General features: G+C 42.5%; 1 protein-coding gene across 1 annotated transcript; it reads left to right on the forward strand.

The window, feature by feature from the left end:
• Positions 1 to 1,578: 1,578 nt before the first annotated feature.
• LOC106355056 lies at positions 1,579 to 5,769 on the forward strand. The gene is made up of 2 exons (XM_048735465.1): positions 1,579 to 2,635; positions 2,754 to 5,769. Exons 1-2 carry the CDS (start codon positions 1,579 to 1,581, stop codon positions 4,706 to 4,708), a joined length of 3,012 nt encoding a protein of 1,003 aa, XP_048591422.1. The 3' UTR covers positions 4,709 to 5,769.
• The last annotated feature ends 16,274 nt before the right edge of the window (positions 5,770 to 22,043 follow it).

Here is a 22,043-nt window from a genome sequence, read left to right on the forward strand (position 1 = left end):
TAAGCACCCGGATTATTGTGATTGTGTGATTATTATATGTTGTTATAGTGTGTACCTCGTGTTGGTACTGTTGTGTGAGAACCTCGTGGTGGTTCTAGTAGTAGTTTGCAGGTCATTGCTTCCTCAAATAGTACCACTAAGCCGGTCGTGGTCCGGAAAGTGGTGGGCTCAGTTTAACTTGGCTTGATCACCAAGGCCGAGTGTCACACATGGATGTGACAGCCCCCGGCGAGTCCGATAGAGGACCGGGGCACGGCGATTCCGATTGAGGACCGTGACCGGGCAATTCCCGAGCGTCTACGCCTGTGTGTTGTAATAATGAAGGGATTGCCGGTGTCCCTTATGTGGAGGAAGAATGATTCTGTTGGCCCTAGGAGTATATATATATATGGTTGATTGATGCGACACTCCTAAAGAGTGTTTTGATTTATTATGGTTTAATGGTTTATTGCTTAAATCGGTCATGCTTTATTATCTTGATTATTGATTGTTAAACTATCCGTCTTGCTTGTGTTTGGGGTTGGGTTTAGAATGACGGGTAGTTGTATATGCTAGATAGGGAACCCTGGCTCACTGAGTGAAACTAGTTCACTCATTCCTCACATCCTTTTGCAGGTGACCAGTAGAAAGGGCCGTAGCACTCGTGGAACTGTAGGAGCATGTGTAGATTGGACATCTTTTGTTAAAGACTCGTTTTCAAGATATATGAATGTATGTTTTACTTTCGACTGCGTCCATGGACCCTATGTATAATATTTTGGGCTTGCAAACTTTATGTTATATATATATATATATGAAATAAAGTATGTTTTATATTTGTGACGTGTTGAATCTGATATTAGGTTAGTCCAACCTAACACAACTCTATAACTCGGTACGGGTTGCAAAGCCTCAGGCCGAAGATTAGAGGAAACGAGTTTTGAATGGATATTCTGGGTTACAGAATTATGTTTTGCGACTTGGAAAGTCTATTCTAAACCCGTTGTGACACTTCCGGACTTGGCAGAAGAAGGTCGTTCGGGCATGTTCTTGTTTGATTGTTGCCCGGTTGACTGACTGATGTCTAAAACGGTTCGGGGGTGTTACAGAGGTGGTATCAGAGCATGGTTTAGATCATGCGGTCAATCACGTACTTCCCGTGTTTTATCGAGTCAAATGTGTCGCAAAAGATGTATTAGGAAACCAGCAGAGTTTCGCTCTAATTAGTATTCTAAATAGGAATTCCCTGTTTGTGGATTGCAGATGGCCATGAGAGGAAGGAGTGATGGGAGACATGATTGGATGCTGGGTATAGACAGAGTCCCAAGAAGAAGGGGACTGGGATATGAATCCGAGGGGAGATTGCAAACACTGGTGCACACCAACTAAGGATCCAGTGAAGAAAATGTAGGAAGAAACGATAATCTGTTTGGATATGATCAAGATATACCACCAGAAAAAAACTTTCCAACAAACCGTACTATAAGAGAAAGACCAGAAACAGGTGATAGCGAGTCAAGTGTCCAAGGACCAAGACCAATAAGGCGGAACAACCCGATTGAACCAGAAGTTCATGATCAACCACAACAAGGAGTAGGAATGGAGCACACTCTGAAGATGCTTCATGACGTGATAGCGAGGTCACTGCAACAACTTCAGGTGCAACTACAGCCACTTATGCCACCACAACCTACAGTGGCTACACCGATGTTACCATTGATAACTGCCATGAAGAATATGAAGACACCAGATTTTGAAGGAGGGACAGATCCATTTGACACCGACCAGTGGCTTCGAATTATGGAGAAAAACTTTGAGACCCTGATTTGTTCCGAAGAGTCTAAGAAGAAGATGGCAGTGTATTACTTAGACAAAGACACAGCAGAATGGTGGGAGAGTAGAGATCGCCAAGTGGGACATCAGGTCACCACTTGGGCAGCATTCAAAAAAGAATTTGAACGCAAGTATTTCACCCCGAAGTCCAAGCGAAGGCTTCAACACCAGTTTGCAAACTTGGTACAAGGAGATAAGACGGTTAGAGAATATGAATCTGAGTTCATGCGGCTGCGACGACACGTTCTGCGAAGACAAGATGATGAGGAGACCATGATATCCAACTTTCTATTTGGTCTAAAACCAGAGTTAGAAAATATACTGGCAGTCAGAAACTACGGGAGTCTCACCGAGCTAGCGGAAAAGGCTGTGAATGTGGATATCGGATTAGAAGCTGAGAAGGCGGCAAGTAAGAAATCCAAGCAGCATCAAGAAGGAAAGTATGGTGGAAACCATAGATCATTTAAGGGTAAAGATAAGAAAAAGGAATCGGGAGGGCCAAGTCGACGATCTCTGTTCACAGGAAAATGCTTTTACTGTGGCAAGATAGGCCATAAGTCAAATGAATGCTTCGGAAAGAAACCTGGATCCTTTCAGTCAAACTCCTACAATCCTACATGTTTCACGCGTGGAAAGAAAGGGCACATCTCTACCCAGTGCAGCATCAATCGTCCTATCCCAGCTACGCCAATCACTGTCCATCCTCCTCCAGCTCCACCTGCAATCGCACCAGCGCCAAAAAGGCAAGTTATAGGAGGTAGAGTTTACGCTTTAGAACTAGAGGATACTAAACCTCCAGGCTCATCTAAGAGTCCCATCTTAGGTATTTGGGTTCTTTAACCTTACTAGTTTGACTTTGTGTTGTGTGATTGCTTGTGATGAATTGGTTAATTTCTATTGGATAATTATTATATTGTTGATATATGTTGATGTTGTGGCAGGAACTTTACATGTTGCGGGGCGTCCCACACATGTATTGTTAACACATAGTTTTGTGACCCCTGAGGTAGCTGCCGAGTTTGTGGGTTCATTTGTGATTGACAGGATGGATGTGGCTGTAATGACTCCCGGAGACCAAACCCTCCAAGCAAGAGAATGCATTATAAGAGTTCCGTTAGTCATTTGCGAGAAGATGTTTTTGGCAGATTTGTTGGTGGTGCCCTTAAAGGGATATGAGGTTATTCTAGGCATGGATTGGTTATCAGGCTATCGGGCTCACTTAGATTGTGGAAAATGTCGTATTTTGTTCAAGGAGAACGGGCAACAACAAATAGTGTTTTACGGGATCAGTCCAAGCAAGTTTGTGTCTTTAGTAGCTGCCTTGAGAGTGGAAGATTTGCTTAAGGATGGAGAAGCGTATTTGGTAACTGCTAGTGAAGGACCCGCTAGTAATGGAGTTGAAATTACAGATATTGCAGTAGTACAAGAATTTGGGGATGTGTTCTCAGTGTTGAAAGAGTTACCTCCACCTCGAAGTAACCCTTTCACAATTAACTTGGAACCTGGAGCTAAGCCGATAGCAAAGGCTCCTTACCGCATGGCACCCGCAGAGTTAGCAGAGTTGAAGAAACAACTTGAAGATTTATTGGAGAAAGGTTTCATAAGACCTAGCTCTTCACCATGGGGAGCTCCGGTATTATTTGTTAAGAAGAAAGATTGTAGCATGCGACTTTGCATTGATTATCGAGGAATCAACAATATCACCATCAAAGATAAGTATCCTCTTCCGAGGATAGACGAGTTGTTGGATCAGCTAAGGGGAGCAAGTTGGTTTTCGAAGATCAACTTGGCGTCGGGCTATCAACAGATTCCAATTTCAGAAGGTGATGTCATGAAAACTGCGTTTAGAACTCGTTATGGACAATACGAGTTCGTAGTAATGCCTTTTGGCCTTACTAACGCACCGGCGGCCTTCATGAGATTGATGAATGAAGTCTTTCACGATTATCTCGACAAGTTCGTGATAATCTTCATTGATGATATTTTAATATATTCCAAGACAGAGGTCGAGCACAAAGCACACTTGAAGCTAGTGTTGGAACGGTTAAGAAACCAGAAGCTGTATGCAAAGTTCAGCAAGTGCCCTTTCTGGAAAAGAGAGATCGGGTTCTTGGGGCACCGAGTGTCTGGAGAAGGAGTTTCCATAGATTCAGAAAAGGTGAAAGCCATCAAGGAATGGCAAACGCCATCAATGGTAACCGAGGTAAGAAGTTTTCTCGGGTTAGCCGGGTATTATCGAAAGTTCGTCAAGAACTTTTCTTCGATCGCTAAGCCCCTGACAAAGTTGACTAGAAAAGGAGTTCCGTTCATCTGGGGGAAAAGAAACGGAGGAAGCATTCAGAGACTGAAGGAAGCTTTGACCACAACACCGGTATTGGCATTACTTGAACAAGGTAAACCTTACACTGTGTACTCAGATGCTTCTAGGGTTGGGTTGGGTTGTGTGTTGATGCAGGAAGGGAAAGTAATTGCTTATGCATCAAGGCAACTCAGGAAGCATGAAGAGAACTACCCAACACAAGATTTAGAAATGGCGGCAGTGGTGTTTGTGTTAAGGATTTGGAGATCTTACTTATACGGAGAAGTCGTGGAAGTATTCACAGATCATAAAAGTCTCAAGTATTTGTTCACACAGCCTGATTTGAGCCTCCGACAAAGACGACGGATGGAGTTTGTGGTGGATTACGACCTGAAGATTCAATATCATCCGGGCAAAGCTAATGTTGTCGCAAATGCATTAAGTCGTAGAAAGTTGGCGTCCGATGTTGGAAAGGAAGTGGAAGCATTATCGAATGAACTTAAGTTGATGACAATATGGGTAATTGAAGGAGAACCAAGTGAGCCATTAGGCATGCATGTAGTAAACCAGGCGGGTTTACTCGCACATATCAGATAGGAGCAACAACGTGATGAAAAGTTAAACATAATTATTGAGGAAGTCAAAAGTCAAGAAGGTCCAAACCCAAGTGGCTATCATATGGCGCCAGATGGTACACTATTACTTAATGGGAGGATATCAGTACCACAAGGAGAAAGGCTACGAGATGAGATTTTGAAGTCGGCGCATCACTCGTTACTCAATATCCATCTCGGGAGTACGAAAATGTACCAAGATATCCAAAGGTATTATCATTGGCCAGGAATGAAGAAATCAGTGGCGCGATGGGTGGCTCAATGTCAACCTTGTCAACAAGTCAAAGGCGAACATCAGATTCTATGAGGGTTGTTACAAAGCTTACCAGTACCTCAGTGGAAATGGGATTCCATATCCATGGACTTCATCACTGGGTTACCCCTGCCCGAGGAAGATTAAATAATGCAATAGGGGTGATTGTCGACAGACTGACGAAGGTGGCGCACTTGTTACCTATGAAGGAAACTGATAAGGTAGAAGTATTGGCAGAGATGTATGTGGACCAAATTGTAAGGTTGCTTGGTGTGCCAACAGATATAGTCTCCGATTGAGATCCAAGATTCACCTCAAATTTTTGGAAGGCGTTACAAGAAGCAGTGAGAACTACTATGTTATTCATAAGAACCGCGTATTATCCAGAGACGGACAGCCAAACGAAAGAACCATTCGTACCATAGAGGATATGATGCGGATGTGTATATTGGATTGGGCGGGAAGCTGGGAAAAGCATTTACCATTAATTGAATTCTCCTACAACAACATCTTTCATTCTAGCATAGGTATGGCATCATATGAAGCGCTTTATGGGAGGCCATGCAAAACCCCTTTATGTTGTACCGAAGTTGGGGAAAGAAGAGAGTTTGGACCCAAAATTGTAGAAGAGACGATGAAAAAGTTGGAGATCATTCAAACCAATATGAAGAAAACGCAGGATAGACAAAAGAAGTACGCTGATCAATCAAGGCGAGAAGTGGTGTTCAGTATTTGTGATTGGGTTTATCTAAAGGTGTCAGCTCAGAAAGGAAAAGATCGATTCGGGAAAGTCGGGAAACTAGCGGTAAGATTCATCGGGTCTTACCAGATTGAAGAACGAATCGGAGATGTTGCTTACCGTCTCAACCTGCATGAAGAGATGCGGATACATCCGATGTTTCACGTATCAATGCTACGGAAACATGTTCATGATCCCAAAGCTATTGAGATGGAGCAAATCGAAAACCTGTAAACAAACCTCACTTATCCAGAGGCACCGATCCGAATAGGTGAACGTCGAATACGAAAACTAAAGAATCGAGAGATTCCTCAAGTCCAAGTCTTCTGGAGTAAGCAAAACCATGTAATTGTGACCTGGGAGGATGAGTCAAGGTTTAAAGCATTCCATCCAGAGTTCTTTCATGAGGATATAGTGATGGAAGAAGGAGAATCATCGAAACCGTAGAAAATTCGGGGACAAATTTTTATAAGAGGAGGAGGATGTAATATCCCGTAAAAAAAAGGCTCGGAATAGTATCGACGGAAAGTGGAGTCATCGAAATTTGATTACAGTTTAATAATATGGTGCAATGTCATTAAATGTAAGTCAATAGCTTACTTGGATAATTAAGCAGTTTTGTTAAGTGACCAATGAAATTTAGATTTTGATCATCAAATTTTCATACGAGAGATATTATATATTTCTTATGGGTTTGAGGCATTTAACGTGTCTCAAAGGAAGGAGGAGTGAATCATATACAGCCTGGCTTTGTCATCACCACATGGTGAAAGAAGAGAAGAGAAGTGAGATATGTGGCTTATCAAGAAAGAAAGGAAATAAAAATTGTGCTTACTCAGGTTTATGTTGATCACGTGGCCAGTTTGGAGAGGAAGCAAATGACTTAGTCATTGCCTTGAAAATGTGGTCAAAGATGGGAAGAAAAGTGTGATACTTGTCACCACCTCATACATTGTGACTATATATAAAGTGAAGCAAAGTCTCTCCACTTTCTCACAATCAGAACGTCACCAAGAGAGAGAAGGAAATAAAGAAGAGGAGAGAAGAGAAATAAAAGAAAAGAAAAAGATAAAAAGAAAAAGATAAAAAGAAAATAAATAAATTTAGAGAATTGTTTAGAGAAGCAAAACGTATTAAATTACGAGATTTTGGGAATATCAGTACGGAATCAAGACGAAGGTTTGGAGTGGTTAAGAAGGGTTTGGTCAACTTCCGGAATCAGAAAGTCAAGCCACATCGGTTAATCACTTTGAGTCACGATTAATTGTTTGTTAACAAATTTTTAGTGCAGGTTCTTGACATCGAAAACGGCTTCCGAGCTAGGATAGCCGGACCGGTGTAGGTGTCAGTTTGTGGATCTCAGGCTTGAGACGATGTCTGGGCTAAGTGGATAGCAAGACTAGTCTAAGCACCCGGATTATTGTGATTGTGTGATTATTATATGTTGTTATAGTGTGTACCTCGTGTTGGTACTGTTGTGTGAGAACCTCGTGGTGGTTCTAGTAGTAGTTTCCAGGTCATTGCTTCCTCAAATAGGACCACTAAGACGGTCGTGGTCCGGAAAGTGGAGGGCTCGGTTTAACTTGGCTTGATCACCAAGGCCGAGTGTCACACGTGGATGTTACAGCCCCCGGTGAGTCCGATAGAGGACCGGGGCACGGCGATTCCGATTGAGGACCGTGACCGGGCAATTTCCGAACGCCTACGCCTGTGTGTTGTAATAATGAAGGGATTGCCGGTGTAGAAACCCGTTAAAAAAAAAAATTATTATTTAGTGGTCATACCGCGGGCAATGGATGGTTGAAGAATTGATCATGGGTGAACCATAAGCTGCTGGACCATGGTTAGAAAGTGTTAGATTGATCAGAAGGATGTTTTGGAAGCATAACATTTTTGGAAGCACGACGGTTTAGAAGCTCGACGTTTTTGAAGACTGACGTTTCTTCATCACGAAGTTTTCTCGGAATATCTTCGTATCAGTAAAATATTATTCTGAAGACATTATAAGTCGGAAGCAGGACGGGAATTAAGCAGGATGGGAAGCAAGCACGACGGGATTGAAGCACGACGGGAAAACCCGAAGTTGGGCGAAAACCCTAATTTCGGTATTACGAAATTCTTTGAGGAAGCCGGAGGCTCGGGAAATATTTTTAAAGGATATCAGACATCATCTGTAGTTTATTAAAAATATTCAGAGAATCAGAATGGGAACGGAAAAATATTCGGGATTGATCGCGGGTCAGAAATTCACAAGAAGGGTCGAAATCGCGCAAAGAAACCGAGAAGCTCGAGGTGGCTTGATCAGAAGGGATAAGAACGTGGTGGCAACTGTCTAACCAGCTGAGTGTCAAGAGAAGCTCGAGGTGTCGCCGTGCATGGAAGCTGCACATGCAGCTTGACATGTAGGAGCACGAGGTGGATTAGCCAAGCACGAGATGTCGCGACGCATGCAACCGAAGCATGCTGATCGACATGTGTGTGATGCTGTGGCACCTTGCATGAGCTCCAGTCATGCAGCCTGACATCTGGGAGGAGTGGTGGCGTCCTGCATGTGTCCTGGACATGCAGCCAGCCATGTGGAGCACGAGGTGTCGTCGTGCATGCGTCCGGAGCCATGCGGAGCGACACACGGGCTGCCACCAACCTGAAGCTGATTGGCTGGTATATCCTATAAATACCCCACGACCCCAGCTCATTTCTTCACATCCAGACCTGTCCAAACAAAGTTAAAACCTTGAGAGAAAAGTAGAAAAAGAAAGCAAGTGATTCCGAGCTATTTCGAGAGTTTTAGAGAGTTTTCGAGATCAGTTCTCTATTGATTTCGAGTCATCGCCTTGGGAAGGTTCTGTCCAACTGAAGGTCAATCAAGTGAAGATCAGATCAGATGGGAGTCAAGTCAACGTGGCTATAGAGAGAGAGAGAGAAAGGAAGTGATCGATTCTAGAGTATGGTCGATTCTGAAGACCGATACTCCACCGAGAAGGCCAGTTCCGTCCAATCGGCGATTCTCTACGATTGTGACGCGGAAGCTCTGTCCAATTCAATTCGTCCAAGCCAGTCATATTCTATGATGGTCTAGTGGAGGTGCTGCCCAGAGTTAGTTCAGAACCACGGGTTCAGATCAGTCGAAGTTCTGCTCGATACTCCGCGGGAAGTCCGAAGAACTGTCCAGAAGCTAGAGGAGGTTCTGTCCGAGTCCAGATCAGCCTGTCGAGGCCTGTCAACTTCTTCATGGTGAAGCCAAGGTTGTGTCCAAGACAAGATCAGTCCATTCCAGTCCAGTCAAGGCGTCCATTGGGTTTTGGCCAAGTCTTCTCCGATCAACCAGCTGCTTCTCGCCTAGAACACTGTGAGTTGGTTTGTTTGAATTCCACTTGGAATTTAGGGTAGATCGAGTCGCATATAGAGTAGAATGATCACGTTATTGAATGGTAGAGTCCTTAGGGTTATTTTATTTATGGAACCGGACTCAGTTTAGCAACGGCTAAGCTGAGATGAATGGAATTAAGACTGAGTTAATAACCTGACTAGCAAGGGCTAAGCTGAGATGAATGGAATTAAGACTGAGTTAATAACCTGACTAGGACTAGGGCTAGGATGCATCATGTTTTCTATTATTGCGTGTTGATATTGTTGAGTGCAGGTTCCCGTTATCTTTAAAGATAGTTTCTCAGCGGGAGGCTGGACTATCTGGGTAACGGTTTGATTGTATTGTTTAGTATTGATATTATTGTTTAGTAGTTAGTACTAAGGGTCTTAGGCCATATAGGCCGGACTACTGGTACTACTGGTTTGTGTTGTAGAGTTGAGTGTCTAGTTAGGATCTGGAACTTTATCGTTACGTAAGGTTCTAGATTGTGTTTGTGTTGTGTGAGTGGTGCCGACAGTATGTGCGTAACCCGCCCATACTAGGCTTGTGTAGGGGTGATTAGTGTTTCCTCGGCCTCGTACCCAACGGGTTCAAGGAAACCCCTTATTCGCTGGATCGGGAAGACTCAGACGAACGGTGTCATGTACTATGGCTGAGTATTACACGACGGTGTAATGTGGCAGTGACCCGAAGGACTGTGGGCTGTCGCGCGGTGACCCGAATGACTGTGGGCCGCGGTCGGTTGAAAGTTCCTTCTTCTGGCCTTTGTGGTAGGGAGATAGGATATTGCCGATAGAGAGGAGGAACACGAAGTCACCAGGGCCCAGGTTAGAGTGTTGTGTTAGAGTGTCGTAGAGGGTTATGGAACCCTCGAGTTAGTGTAGCACCGATATACGGTGTTACAAGTTAGATCGAGTCGTAGTTACTCATAGTCTTATTAGTGTGATTGTGTTTGTGGTTGATTGATTTGCTTGCAGGTTCTGACATTAAGTCCTAAGTCTGGCTTAGGTACCGAATTAGGCTTGATGTGTATTTTGTTAGTGTAGGCCTGACGTTGGCCTATATGTGTTTGAGTGATTGCTTGTGAAGGGTGGTGGATATTAAAGCTATGCGGTATCATTGGTTGGCCGATCATGTTCTTGTTTGATTGTTGGTCGATCGGCCAATGGTATTTGTATAGTCTAAGTGTCTAACACTACATGAGTACTGAACTCAAGCGTATATATGGTTAACTAGGGATTGCTTGTTGACTTGTTTTAATGCAGGTTCCCGTTACTTGAAGCTAGATCATGGCAGGAGGCCAAGTCTAACTTAGTAACGGTTTGCTTAGCCTTAGCTTTTATTGCATGCTAGGGCTAGATTGATTGTTATTTTGGGTTGTCTGGGTAGAGTCTAGGTTGCGGGTAGAGGCCGCCAGCTCACTGAGTAATACTAGATTACTCATCCAACTCCGTTGTCCTTTTTGCAGGTTGCTTTAGGTAAGGATGATCGGATAGCTTCGTGCTGGACGTTAGGACCGCCGGTGTAGATTTTCATGCCTTTTGTAAACGGTATTGTGAATTGTGTTATGTTGACTCGATTTGGCATTAGGCCGGGCCCAGTCTTGAATTATTCAATGTATGAATATTTCTTGAATCAATAAAAGTAATTGTTTTATATGCGCTTCATGAGTACTCTGATATTTGACTAGTCCGGTCTAACACAACGTTAGGTCGTGGTACGGGTTGAAAAGCCTTAGGCCTCGATCTAACGGAAAACGCTAACTCTAGGTACGGGTTGCAAAGCCTTATGCCTTGACACAGCGGGACGAGTTAGTGGATGAACTGGTCTAGGTCGTGGACTAAAGTTTATGACTCTGACCGGATCGTCCCTAGCCCGTCACGTAGCGCTTCCGGACCATGGTGTTGGGTTGGACGGTCAGTCATGTTCTTGTTTGATTGTTGGCTGGCCGGTTCGCCTTTCATCTCCAACCCTTGGTGTGGGTCGTCCGTCGGTCATGTTCTTGTTTGATTGTTGGCCGGTGGGTCGACCTATGCCTAGGACGGTTCGGGGGTGTTACAGCCGGTGTCCCTTATGTGGAGGAAGAATGATTCTGTTCAGCCCTATGAGTATATATATATATGGTTGATTGATGCGACACTCATAAAGAGTGTTTTGATTTATTATGGTTTAATGGTTTATTGCTTAAATTGGTCATGCTTTATTATCTTGATTATTGATTGTTTAACTATCCCTCTTGCTTGTGTTTGGGGTTGGGTATAGAATGACGGGTAGTTGTATATGCTAGATAGGGAGCCTGGCTCACTGAGTGAAACTAGTTCACTCACTCCTCACATCCTTTTGCAGGTGACCAATAGAAAGGACCGTAGCACTCGCGGAACTGTAGGAGCTGGTGTAGATTGGACATCTTTTGCTAAAGACTCGTTTTCAAGATATATGAATGTATGTTTTACTTTCGACTGCGTCCATGGACCCTATGTATAATATTTTGGGCTTGCGAACTTTATATTTTATATATATGAAATAAAGTATGTTTTATATTTGTGACGTGTTGAATCTGATATTACGTTAGTCCAACCTAACAGAACTCTATGACTCGGTATGGGTTGCAAAGCCTCATGCCGAAGATTAGAGGAAACGAGTTTTGAATGGATATTCTGGGTTACAGAATTATGTTTTGCGACTTGGAAAGTCTATTCTAAACCCGTTGTGACACTTCCGGACTTGGCAGAGGAAGGTCGTTCGGGCGTGTTCTTATTTGATTGTTGCCTGGTTGACTGACTGATGTCTAAAACGGTTCGGGGGTGTTACACCCCCTCTCTAAAAAAAGGGGAAGCAGGTAAGTATACGTATACTCGTATACTCCCAAATTCAAAATATCTGACATAGCAGTCAATATTTTTGAAACTTTTCCAACGCCACAATACAACAAAACCGCACAACCATTTTTGGTCCATAAATGATATGAGTCCTAAAAATCACGAAATTATCAGTCACTAGGGAAAAATGAACCTTTGGCATTGCGAGACGTCGCCAAAACGCCTAAGAAACCATTTCTCGCCAGACATCACATAGACGAAATCCTGGTCTCAAAAAAAAGGGAGCTATCATACGCATTAACATCTTCTTAAACATGTACTCTTCGCGAAGATCCAAACGGTAGTGTCTACCACCAAGTTCGTTGCTGATCACATGAAACTCCCAACGTCCTAAACAAACTAAGCCATCTCAAAAAGATGACTCTCATACATCCGACACAAGGGTAATTACGCTATAAAAGAAATCCGAAATTTTGGTCAGCACTTCCAGGATACTTAAAAATTGTCCTTGGAGAGATGCTTGATTCCAACCACACAAGTCATATAAGCCGAGAACCTATCGCGGACTTTAAATCGGTATGGAATCAAGTCGAAACTGTAACGCGATATGTAAGTCGAATTAGTCATCGCACCCCCTAAAACCAGAAGTAAACCTAAGTCTTGCCCTAAACCCATCACACTGGTCTTTAACATCTCAAGGTATGATATCAAAGATACGAGATCTTAAAGCATGCCTCTAACCTTATATTCAACGTCCTCAGAAATCCCACGAAGTTAGGATTTTACCGAAAACTCCTGACGCGGATCACGAATCTAGCATCTCACCTCGGAGAAAGGTATGAGATGACAACTCATAATCTTCCTTCTACACCATCCAAATTACTCACATAAAAACGCAAACTGAATATCCATTCATAAAAGCCGCAATGCAGCGGGGATTCAAAGCCACAAGTGGCCAGTCCCAAAATATAAACATGGCCATACTTGGCCAGAAAAAAAAATACTAATCCATAACATAAAAAGGAAATCTCTCAAGGGAGATCGTAACCTTGATCGTCATCTGGAAACTAAACCTCCCCTTCACCCATCGCCTCGTCCAAGCTCGGGGCCGCACCGCCTCTGTTTTCCCCGACCACAGGATCTTGCCCCTCTGGGTCTTCTGAACACGTTGGAAGGAAACACTCGGACTTCAGGTCAGCCAAGATAAGGTCGAAACTCCCGTCCACGGCCCCCAGATCTCCCTTGCAAGCGGACAACGTGGCTTCCTCGACTTGTACGGACGAAGGGGTTTCACCCTGGAGTGCCTGAACCACAGCCATCCCACCATTGACAGTCGCCAGGGCCAAATCCATGCTGCGAATGCACTCGAGGGAGCCTAGAAAGTTGGAGATCTTTGCCAAACGGGTCTGCAACTCAACGCGGAGTGCATCCTTGGCCTCCTCAACCCCACGGTTCGTCGACCCTTCACCACTTTCAATCCGACGCTGAAGCCGACGTACCTCTGAGGACTTGGTCTTTCTGGCCTTTTTCTCCTTAAGAAAAGAACTCGCCGTCTTCCCGAGGTCCCTCTCGAGCTCCCCAATCTGAACCTCGAGCTTAGACACCTTTGTGGAATGAGAATCCTCGATATCTTTCAGCATGGATTCAGACTCAGACAATTTGCCCTGCATCTCTGTCAGATCTCTCACAAGACGACTGACCTCGGAACTGCATTCGCTGATCATCCTATCAATCAGCAACACAAACTACGAGATGATGTAACAATTAATGTTGCAAAGAAAATCAGGGCTAAACAGAATCCAACACTAAGAATAAAACGCCAAAGTGAAGAACGAACATTTCCTCGGAATCCTGACGCCAAACTCAATCGTTCCTGCTGCGAAGATTCCCCGTCATTGCCCCTGGTGCACCTCCTCTTCCGGTCCTTTGGTTTAACAACCGGAGTAGCACTAGGAGCACACAATATCAGGACAATCTCCTTTCTAGCTGGAGGAGAAGACATCGACTCAGTGGCCTTTTCTTTGCCATCAACGAGAATCGGAGTCGTAGACGATCCAGATGGCTGAGTCGAAGCATCTGGCACGCAAGAAAACGCCCGTTTCGACTTGCGCTGCTGCGTCTTACGGAACCTGAACCTCGGATTCATGAGTCGGAGTGACGACCAGAAGGGAAGAGGATGGAAGCTCAGTGTCAGCATGGACCGGTTCCTTCTCAACTTTGCGGCGAGCTAGTTTCTCTCAGAAAGAAAGGAAGCCGGCGACACAAGCTGGTGCACTGTCGGAAGGAACCAGTCCTGGAACTTGGGAGGTGGCCTCACCCATCTCGGCATCGGAACCTCTCTTGTCACTTTGGGAGGAAAACATCTTGAAAGCTAAATTGAGGATATAAGCTAGAGAAAATTTGGAAAGAGAGGAATGTGTGAATGGAATGAAAGATAGGAGCTCACTACTTTTAGAAGTATGAGCTTAGGTTTTCGATTTATTATATATATATATTTCTTTGTCGATATTCTTCCGTGGAATTTTGAATGTAAACTCCGTCCAACTCACCTATCTTGCCTAATTGCCTAAACACACGCTAGAATCTCAATGACAATCCACGATTTAAACGGGCTGGGGGGCTAACTGTTGGGATCAAAAATGGAGACGATGAAGTTAACATCCAAATATCCGTAAAAATCAGCATGAACGCTTTTACGAAAAGTAATCTTCGTAAAGAAATCTTTACAAAGAACTTTGCGGAGAAATCTTGCACTAATCTCAATTGATTCATCGAAACTAAACACCCATAGTCCAAGAACACGTTCATAAAACGTCAGAAAAGGATCCAAACAAGGTTGCCACGTAGCGACCAGTCCGCGAACGAGCTGGTCGCTACGTAGCGACCAACCAAGCCGTTCGGTCGGTCGCTACGTAGCGACCAACCAAGCCATTCGGTCGGTCGCTACATAGCGACCAAGCCACTCGGTCGGTCGCTACGTAGCGACCAACCAAACCTTTCGTTCGGTCGCTACGTAACGACCGATCCAGCGCGGACCAGGTCGCTACGTAGCGACCAAACTGTCTCGGACATCGATCAACGGGTATGACTCAAATCTGTGCATTCTCGTCTATTCCTCAATGCTAGCTCCCATGTACCGTAGCCATATCACTTCTCACATCATTCCGATCAAAATTACCGTTGAAACTTTAGGATAAAAACCGTGAGAACTTGTTTTTGTCGTAAAAAATTGTAACAATCATTTCATGTCGAAAGACGACCCAACGAGGTCTAAAATGCGACTACAAGCCCACTTACGATTCTTTAAGAATGAGGTCGTAGTTACTATGGCGGCTTATGTTTTATAAAAACAAATATAAATATAAGTTTCCGCAGAAAAAAATTTAAGTTTTCGCGGATAAACATGAAGATCGGAAAAAATGGAATATCTCCATTTTTCACTTAAGAAGGATTAAGGGCAGGAAGGAAAAAGCTAAAACCGACCTTGGAGGAGTATATAAGGAGTCCTAGGTGAGAGGCACACGAAGAAAACTTTTTCAGAGCAAACTTAGCACTTAGAGCAATTTTAGACAACTTTCCATTTTTGTTATTCGAGCTGCGACTCAATTAGGTTTTGCAGTCTTAGGGTTTTAGAACTAGGAATCTTGTCGACAGCTCTCGTAGCCCAGGCTCTTACCTTATTGTAACGCTCAAACGCGAATTCGGAATAAGATCTATTTTTCTCTCTTTTCGATTTCTTATTTTTTTCGTCTTTATTTCGTGTTCTGATTGCTTGGTGTGTGGTTTAGCAGATATCTGGCACTCTGGAAAACTAGGGTTTTTCTAACTTTCCTTATTTAAACGGAAATCGACAGTGAGAATTTCGGTTCCTACAGGCTTCATGATGATCTCAAACGTGTGCTACATGTTCTAGAGAAAGAAACTTCGGGTTTTGATCTGAACAATTACTTGTCTTGCACATATGATCCTGGTATTTTAATGTTTGTTTTGAGTGTCCAGGATAAACAGGATCAGTCTCCAAAAGGTGTCAAGAACAGAAGAAGAGATCATTCTTATCAGTTTGAGATTTGGAGATGCATGTACTCGAGGAAACCAACTTCAAAACTCCAAGGAAGTTTATGTCAAAAATCTTCCTTCATTGAATTTTACATGATTTTAAAATTAGTTTTGTCTGATACATTTTCTTTTGTTTCAGGTAAAAAGAATTTGAGGTCAAATTCTTTTGAAGAGGGAGGGAATGATGTGCCGCGGTCCGAGCACCGACCTGCCTGGATCATGGACACGCCCCAAGGTGGTGATCTTGTCAATCAGCTCGACCATACCGAGGTTTTACAATCAGATCGTGCTGAACTTACTGACCATGTCATCCCATCAGTTCATTCCGTCCATACCAACCATATGTTTCCATTGGATCGTGCTGATCAGACCGTCCGTACCATCCCATCCGATCACCCAGACCGTACCGCACGTGTTGTCCACCGTATCGACCCACGGACGTCCGTATAGGACCTCAGTATGAAACCACGACCTAGAGATGGAATTGATCGACCCATATCACTTCTTTGCCAACCAATTCGACATTCTAAGACTGATAGTCAAGCCAGATTCAACTTGGGACGAGACGAGTCCAAAGATGTTCACAGATTTCCTCTTAAGGCCCATTTTCGTGTGTACAGCGTGTTCTGAAAGCTGTACTGATGTCGTTGCTTCCATGTTCGATCCTTGAATGGGTTTCTCTCTTCCATGTTTCATTAAGGCATGGAAACTAAGCTGTCTGAAGACTTGTCTCACAGCAGTACACATCTTGGTCATGAAAATCAACCGGCGGGTCATGTGGAACGTCCGGCGTGTGTGTGGATCATCTCGCTTGTGTCCTTATCCTTCCCACCATGGACCAGCACGACCAGAGTGAACCTGGAGAGTAGGCGAATGGATTCCTTGACCAGTCCACCTCAAAATCAGAGTCTTTGACTCCTTTATTACTTTCTAGTCAAATTTATCATTTTCTATGTCTTGTTTTCTTCATTTCTCTTTATTGTCTTTGACTACAAACTCTATAAGTATGTAATTTTTGTCTAGACAGATTGTTTTTCCCTTTGTTTTGAGTTGAAACTCTTTATTCTTTGTAGAGGTTTTCTTTTTTTCTTGGTGAGTCATATCCAAGTAAACATTCCTCAAACTCGTTGGACTTGTGAGTCATATCAAGCAACGATTAGAGACCCTTCTTTTGGTGGACTTGTGAGTCATATCAAGCACCAACTGAAGTCAGGAATATTGGAGGCCTTCCGCAACCTTCGTGCAACCCTTCAATCCACCAGTTCTCCATCGGGGTTCATATCCAAACCGAACCAGAAGAGTGATCCGTTCCTAGGGTCCTTCAGCAAGGATTCTCCATCTTTCTGAAGACTTGGGTCATGTTTGGACCAGACTCGTTCGAGAAGAACACCCGGTCGTTCGCACCTACTGTTCCGCGTGCGTCCATCTCCTTACTGCCGTGCATACATCAAGCCCGGATGAACCTAGACAGTAGGCGAATGGTTTCCTTGACTAGTTCTCCTCAAAATCGCCAACTTTGACTCCTTTATGATTTTCTAGTCAAGTTTATCTTTTCTATGTCTTTTTTTTTCCACAATTCTCATTGTTGTCTTTGATTACAAAACTCTATAAGTATGTATCTCCTTCCATTTGAAATGATAATCAATTTTGTCTTGAATTTTCTGAGTTGAAACTCTTTTTTCTTTGTTTCCTGGTGAGTCATATCCAAGAAAACACTTTCTCAAATCATTGGACTTGTGAGTCTTATCAAGCAACGATGAGAGAACCTTCATTTGGATGTCTTGTGAGTCATATCAAGCACCATTGGAGTCGGGAATATCGGAGGCCTTCTGCAACCTTCGTGCGACCCTTCAATCCATCCAGTTCTCCATCCGGAGTTCATATACAATCCATACTAGTAGAGTGATCCGTTCCTAGGGTCCTTCATGGTGTCGCCTCATGCTGACACGGGCGGTGCCGCCTCATGGCGACACGGGCGGTGCCGCCTCATGGCGACACGGGCGGTGCTGCCTCATGGCGACATGAGCGGTGGTGGTGGCGCATCATGGCCACATGGAAGAGGAGTGGTCTTGCCTCATGGCGATACGGACGGACGGTTGGTGGGTCATTCCCTTTGCTGATTGCTTCGTGTACTTTTGGAACCAGTTCATTTATTTTACCAGAGGTTTTCCGTAAACGTTTTCAGAAATTTGTTTTACGGAAAATTATCTCATAGATTATACTATGATGTTTTTCCGCGGAATCTATCCGAATTTTGTTGGCGGAAGGTTGTTTCATAAAATTTGTCATTTATCGCAAAATATTTCCATAAGAACGTTTTTTCAATATTTTCATGCTTGGATAGAAATTCCTTTTATTCCTTGTCCTAGATAAAATATATTAATTTCGTTCTTGTATCCGTATGCAAATTGGTTTGGCTTATGCCGTAATATTTCTTTGACATTTCCAGCTCATATTTGCTTAAGGCACAATTTCTCGGAGGATTTTAGCCGTTGATTTTGCCATGACTGATTTTGACCCCAACAGTTAGCCTCCTGCTCGTAAGATTTTATGTGTAATTTCTTGAGAGGTAGTGATAGACGTGTTAGGTGGTTGGCTCACTCCTCTTTTCTCATAGGAATGGAATGTGATAAGAATGGGGCTGCACCTTATGAAGACTTCCTAAGTACCCTTGTTGAAGGGATCAAGCTTTCGTAGTTCCTCTTGGAGATAAAGTTTTTACGACCTTGTTTTCCAGTGAGACCTTTACGTATGTGTCGTGTGGATATTTTTGAGCATGTTGATTCCAATGGCATTTTATATTGGACCTTTGTCAGCCTCGATACTAGCCTTGTAGGCTGTTTGGATTTATGAAATCGTTGGTTATCTCCTTTTAAAAACGTACGGAGTAGCCATACGCGGAGATGAGAGAAAGAGTGTGAGTTGCATCTCATTTCTAACGCTCAGCGGATCATTTATACTTGTCGTTTTGTAAGATGAGAATACTTGTGGGAACCGAAATTCACACTGTCGATCTCCGTTTAAATTAGGAAAGTAGGAGAACCCTAGTTTCCCAGAGGTCCCGAATATCTGCTAATACCACACGCCAAGCAATCAGAACACGGGATAACAGCGATAAAGTATAAGGAATCGTAAAAAGAGAGCAAAGAGAGAAGTCTTATTCTGAATTTGCGTACAAGCGCTTACAACAAGGTATTAGCCTGGGCTCGAGAGCTGTCGGCGAGATTCCTAGTTCTAAAAACTCTAAGGCGGCTAAACCTAATTGAGTCGCAGCTCGAAATAACAAAAACGGAAAGTTGCCTAATTGCTCTAAGTGCTAAGTTTGCTGTGAAAAAAGTTATCTTCATGCCTCTCGCCTAGGACTCATTATATACTCGCTCCTAGGTTGGTTTACGCTTTTCCCCTTCTGCCCTTAAGCCGTCACAGCCTAAAAATGGAGATATTCCATTTTCCCGATCTTCGTAATTATCTTCCAAAATTTCGTATTTATCTGCCGAAACTTGACATTTATCTTTCCTTGTTTGTTAAAAAATCATAAAGTTGGCTTCGAGTCATGTCTTAGGTCCCTATGGGCCGTATTTTGGCTCGAAGCGTTTATTACGGCTTCTTTCGATAAAAAATGAACTTTCCACGGTTTTTATCGTAAAGTTTGATTGATGATTTCAAATGTCGAGAAACATGAAACTGGTTTGCTACGGTCTTCGAGAGATAGCATCAAAGAGTGGATGAGAACGCATGGATTCATGTCGTATTCGATGATTCGGGAAAGCTCGTTGTGACCAGGTAATGTGCATGTTTGGTCGCTCCGTAGTGACCGAGCTTGGCATGTCCGTGGTCCTATTGTCACACTCGAGGTTTTTTTTGTGGCTGTTTTAGATACGTTTCCATTACCTTGGGACAGCTTGTGTTTGATACGATCGAGATTCGAACAAGGTTTTATCTCGAGATCCTTTGTCGTGACCTTCTCTACGAGGCATAACTATCGCAGAAAGACACTCACACTTGTTTTTGTAGAGGTTTGGACATTAACTTCGTCGTAACCGTGTTAGGCCCCAACAATACTCGAAGGCTTTTGGTGTCGCGGAGTCTCATAAACGTACAAATATAGGAGAAGGGACATATTTTGGTATCTCGTATCGATTTGATGATATTATGCCTTGAAATTTGTAAGACCAATGTGCTTGGTTTAGGGCGAGACCTAGTCTTACTATCGGTTTAGGGTTTGCGATGACCGTTTTGGCTTAAATCACCCATTGCGGTTTCGACCTGATTCCGTCTCAATATTGAAGTCTGTCAAAATTTCTCGGCTTATATGACTTGCATCGATCGGGAACCGTGCATCTCTCCAAAGATAATTTCGAAGTCGTCTGGAAGTGCTGAAAAAAAATTTGGATATCTTTTATAGCTCGCTATTATCCTTGTGTCGGATATCTGATACCTTGTCTCTATAGGAGGAGACGGCGAAGTCTGTTTAGGATGTCAACGTTTGTTTGTTGTGATCAGTAACAAACGGAATGGTAAGTGTTATTGTTTGAGTTTGAGCCTTTGCGAAAGATGTATGTTTGAGAAGATGTTAGTGCGTATGATGACTCTTTTTGAGTTTTCGAGAAAAAACTTTCATCTCGGAAGATATTTACGTCGAAATCGGGTTCTTTGAGTGTCTGCTACGTCTCGCGGCACTAAAGACTGGATTTTTTTACCGAGTAAAATTTCATCCATTTTTATATATTTTAATAATTTGAATGTTAAAAGTCATAAAATTATGTGAACGAAATTTTTAGACAAAATTCGAGGGACATAATTTTGTGGATGATATTTGTATAAAAGAATTGTGGATGATGATTTGTAGGTGGATAAATTGTAGACAAATTGCGGACAAATAAATTATAAACATATAAAAACTGTAAATGGTTAAATTTGTTGAATGTGGATGTCTGAAGAACGAACGGATAATGAGTAAATGCTAAATTTATCTCCTTTTTATCAAACTTCGCAAGATAAAATAGTGTAGAGACTCTTCTGCACGTGTTCGTGTGGATGAGTAACGTGTGGATTGGCGAGTGAGCGTAATCCTCATAGAAAAGAGCAGTGGAAGTGTTTGCTTTATCAATTGTTGAGGGTTTTGGTTTCAGTACGCTTCCTTATATTGGAGGCGCGATGCAACAATCTAGCCTCATTGGTCATGTCTTTACTGTCAGGGAATCACCTTCTTGTGAAAACATTCTTTTGTACACTTAAATTGTTTATGTATTTTAAAACATAGTTCTTTGTATAATCATCTCATAAGATTTGATTAAGTGGATATAAATTAAATATCTATGAATTTAGTTAAATGCTGAAAAAAAAAAGAAAAAAAAAAACTCGATGAAAGTCAAGAAATAGAAGGTTTTCATCGTCAAATGATTTGTTTTTTAGTGAAAAGGTAATTTAGACACATTATTTAAAAAAGTTTTCCACAAATACAATGTGTCTTCTTATAATGTAACTGAAAAGATAAAATATGATTTTTCGTGTAAGTTTTCTTACGAGACAATATGTGCATTTAAAAAAAAACTGATAATATAATTTATTGTCAAATAAATTTTAAATTATCGAAGGCTAAACTAAGAATCTATGGTTTTTTTACATGTTATTTTCAAAACAATTTTCAGATGTCAATTTTATGTTTTTTGAAGAACTTTAAATTGCATTAAAGTTTGTTGATTTTAGATTTTGTTGACCTTAACCTTTGTTAATTTAAATATCATCTTAAGTTTTGTTTATTTTGAATACTGATACCACTCAAATTACCCTAAGGAGTGTTACTCTCATCAAAAGAAGTTCAGATGTAGTACTTAGGGATCGAATCCACAAGGAGCTAGGGAACAATTAAATCTAGTGTTTATTAATTCTAAAGGTTGTAAATGTTTAAATGGAATAGCAATAATAACAAGCGAGTAAATATAAATGTAACTTGGTTGGAAATGATATTAGATGCAGGGCCACTATTCAGGTGTTGGAGATTATAATACCTATAGATGCCTAACTGTTGCATGCATGATATATTAGAGCTCATTCGCTTAACTCAGTGATCAGCTGTCG

This window comes from Brassica napus, chromosome A7 (assembly GCF_020379485.1).
Source record: "Brassica napus cultivar Da-Ae chromosome A7, Da-Ae, whole genome shotgun sequence".
In the NCBI taxonomy this organism is placed as follows: Eukaryota; Viridiplantae; Streptophyta; class Magnoliopsida; order Brassicales; family Brassicaceae; genus Brassica; species Brassica napus.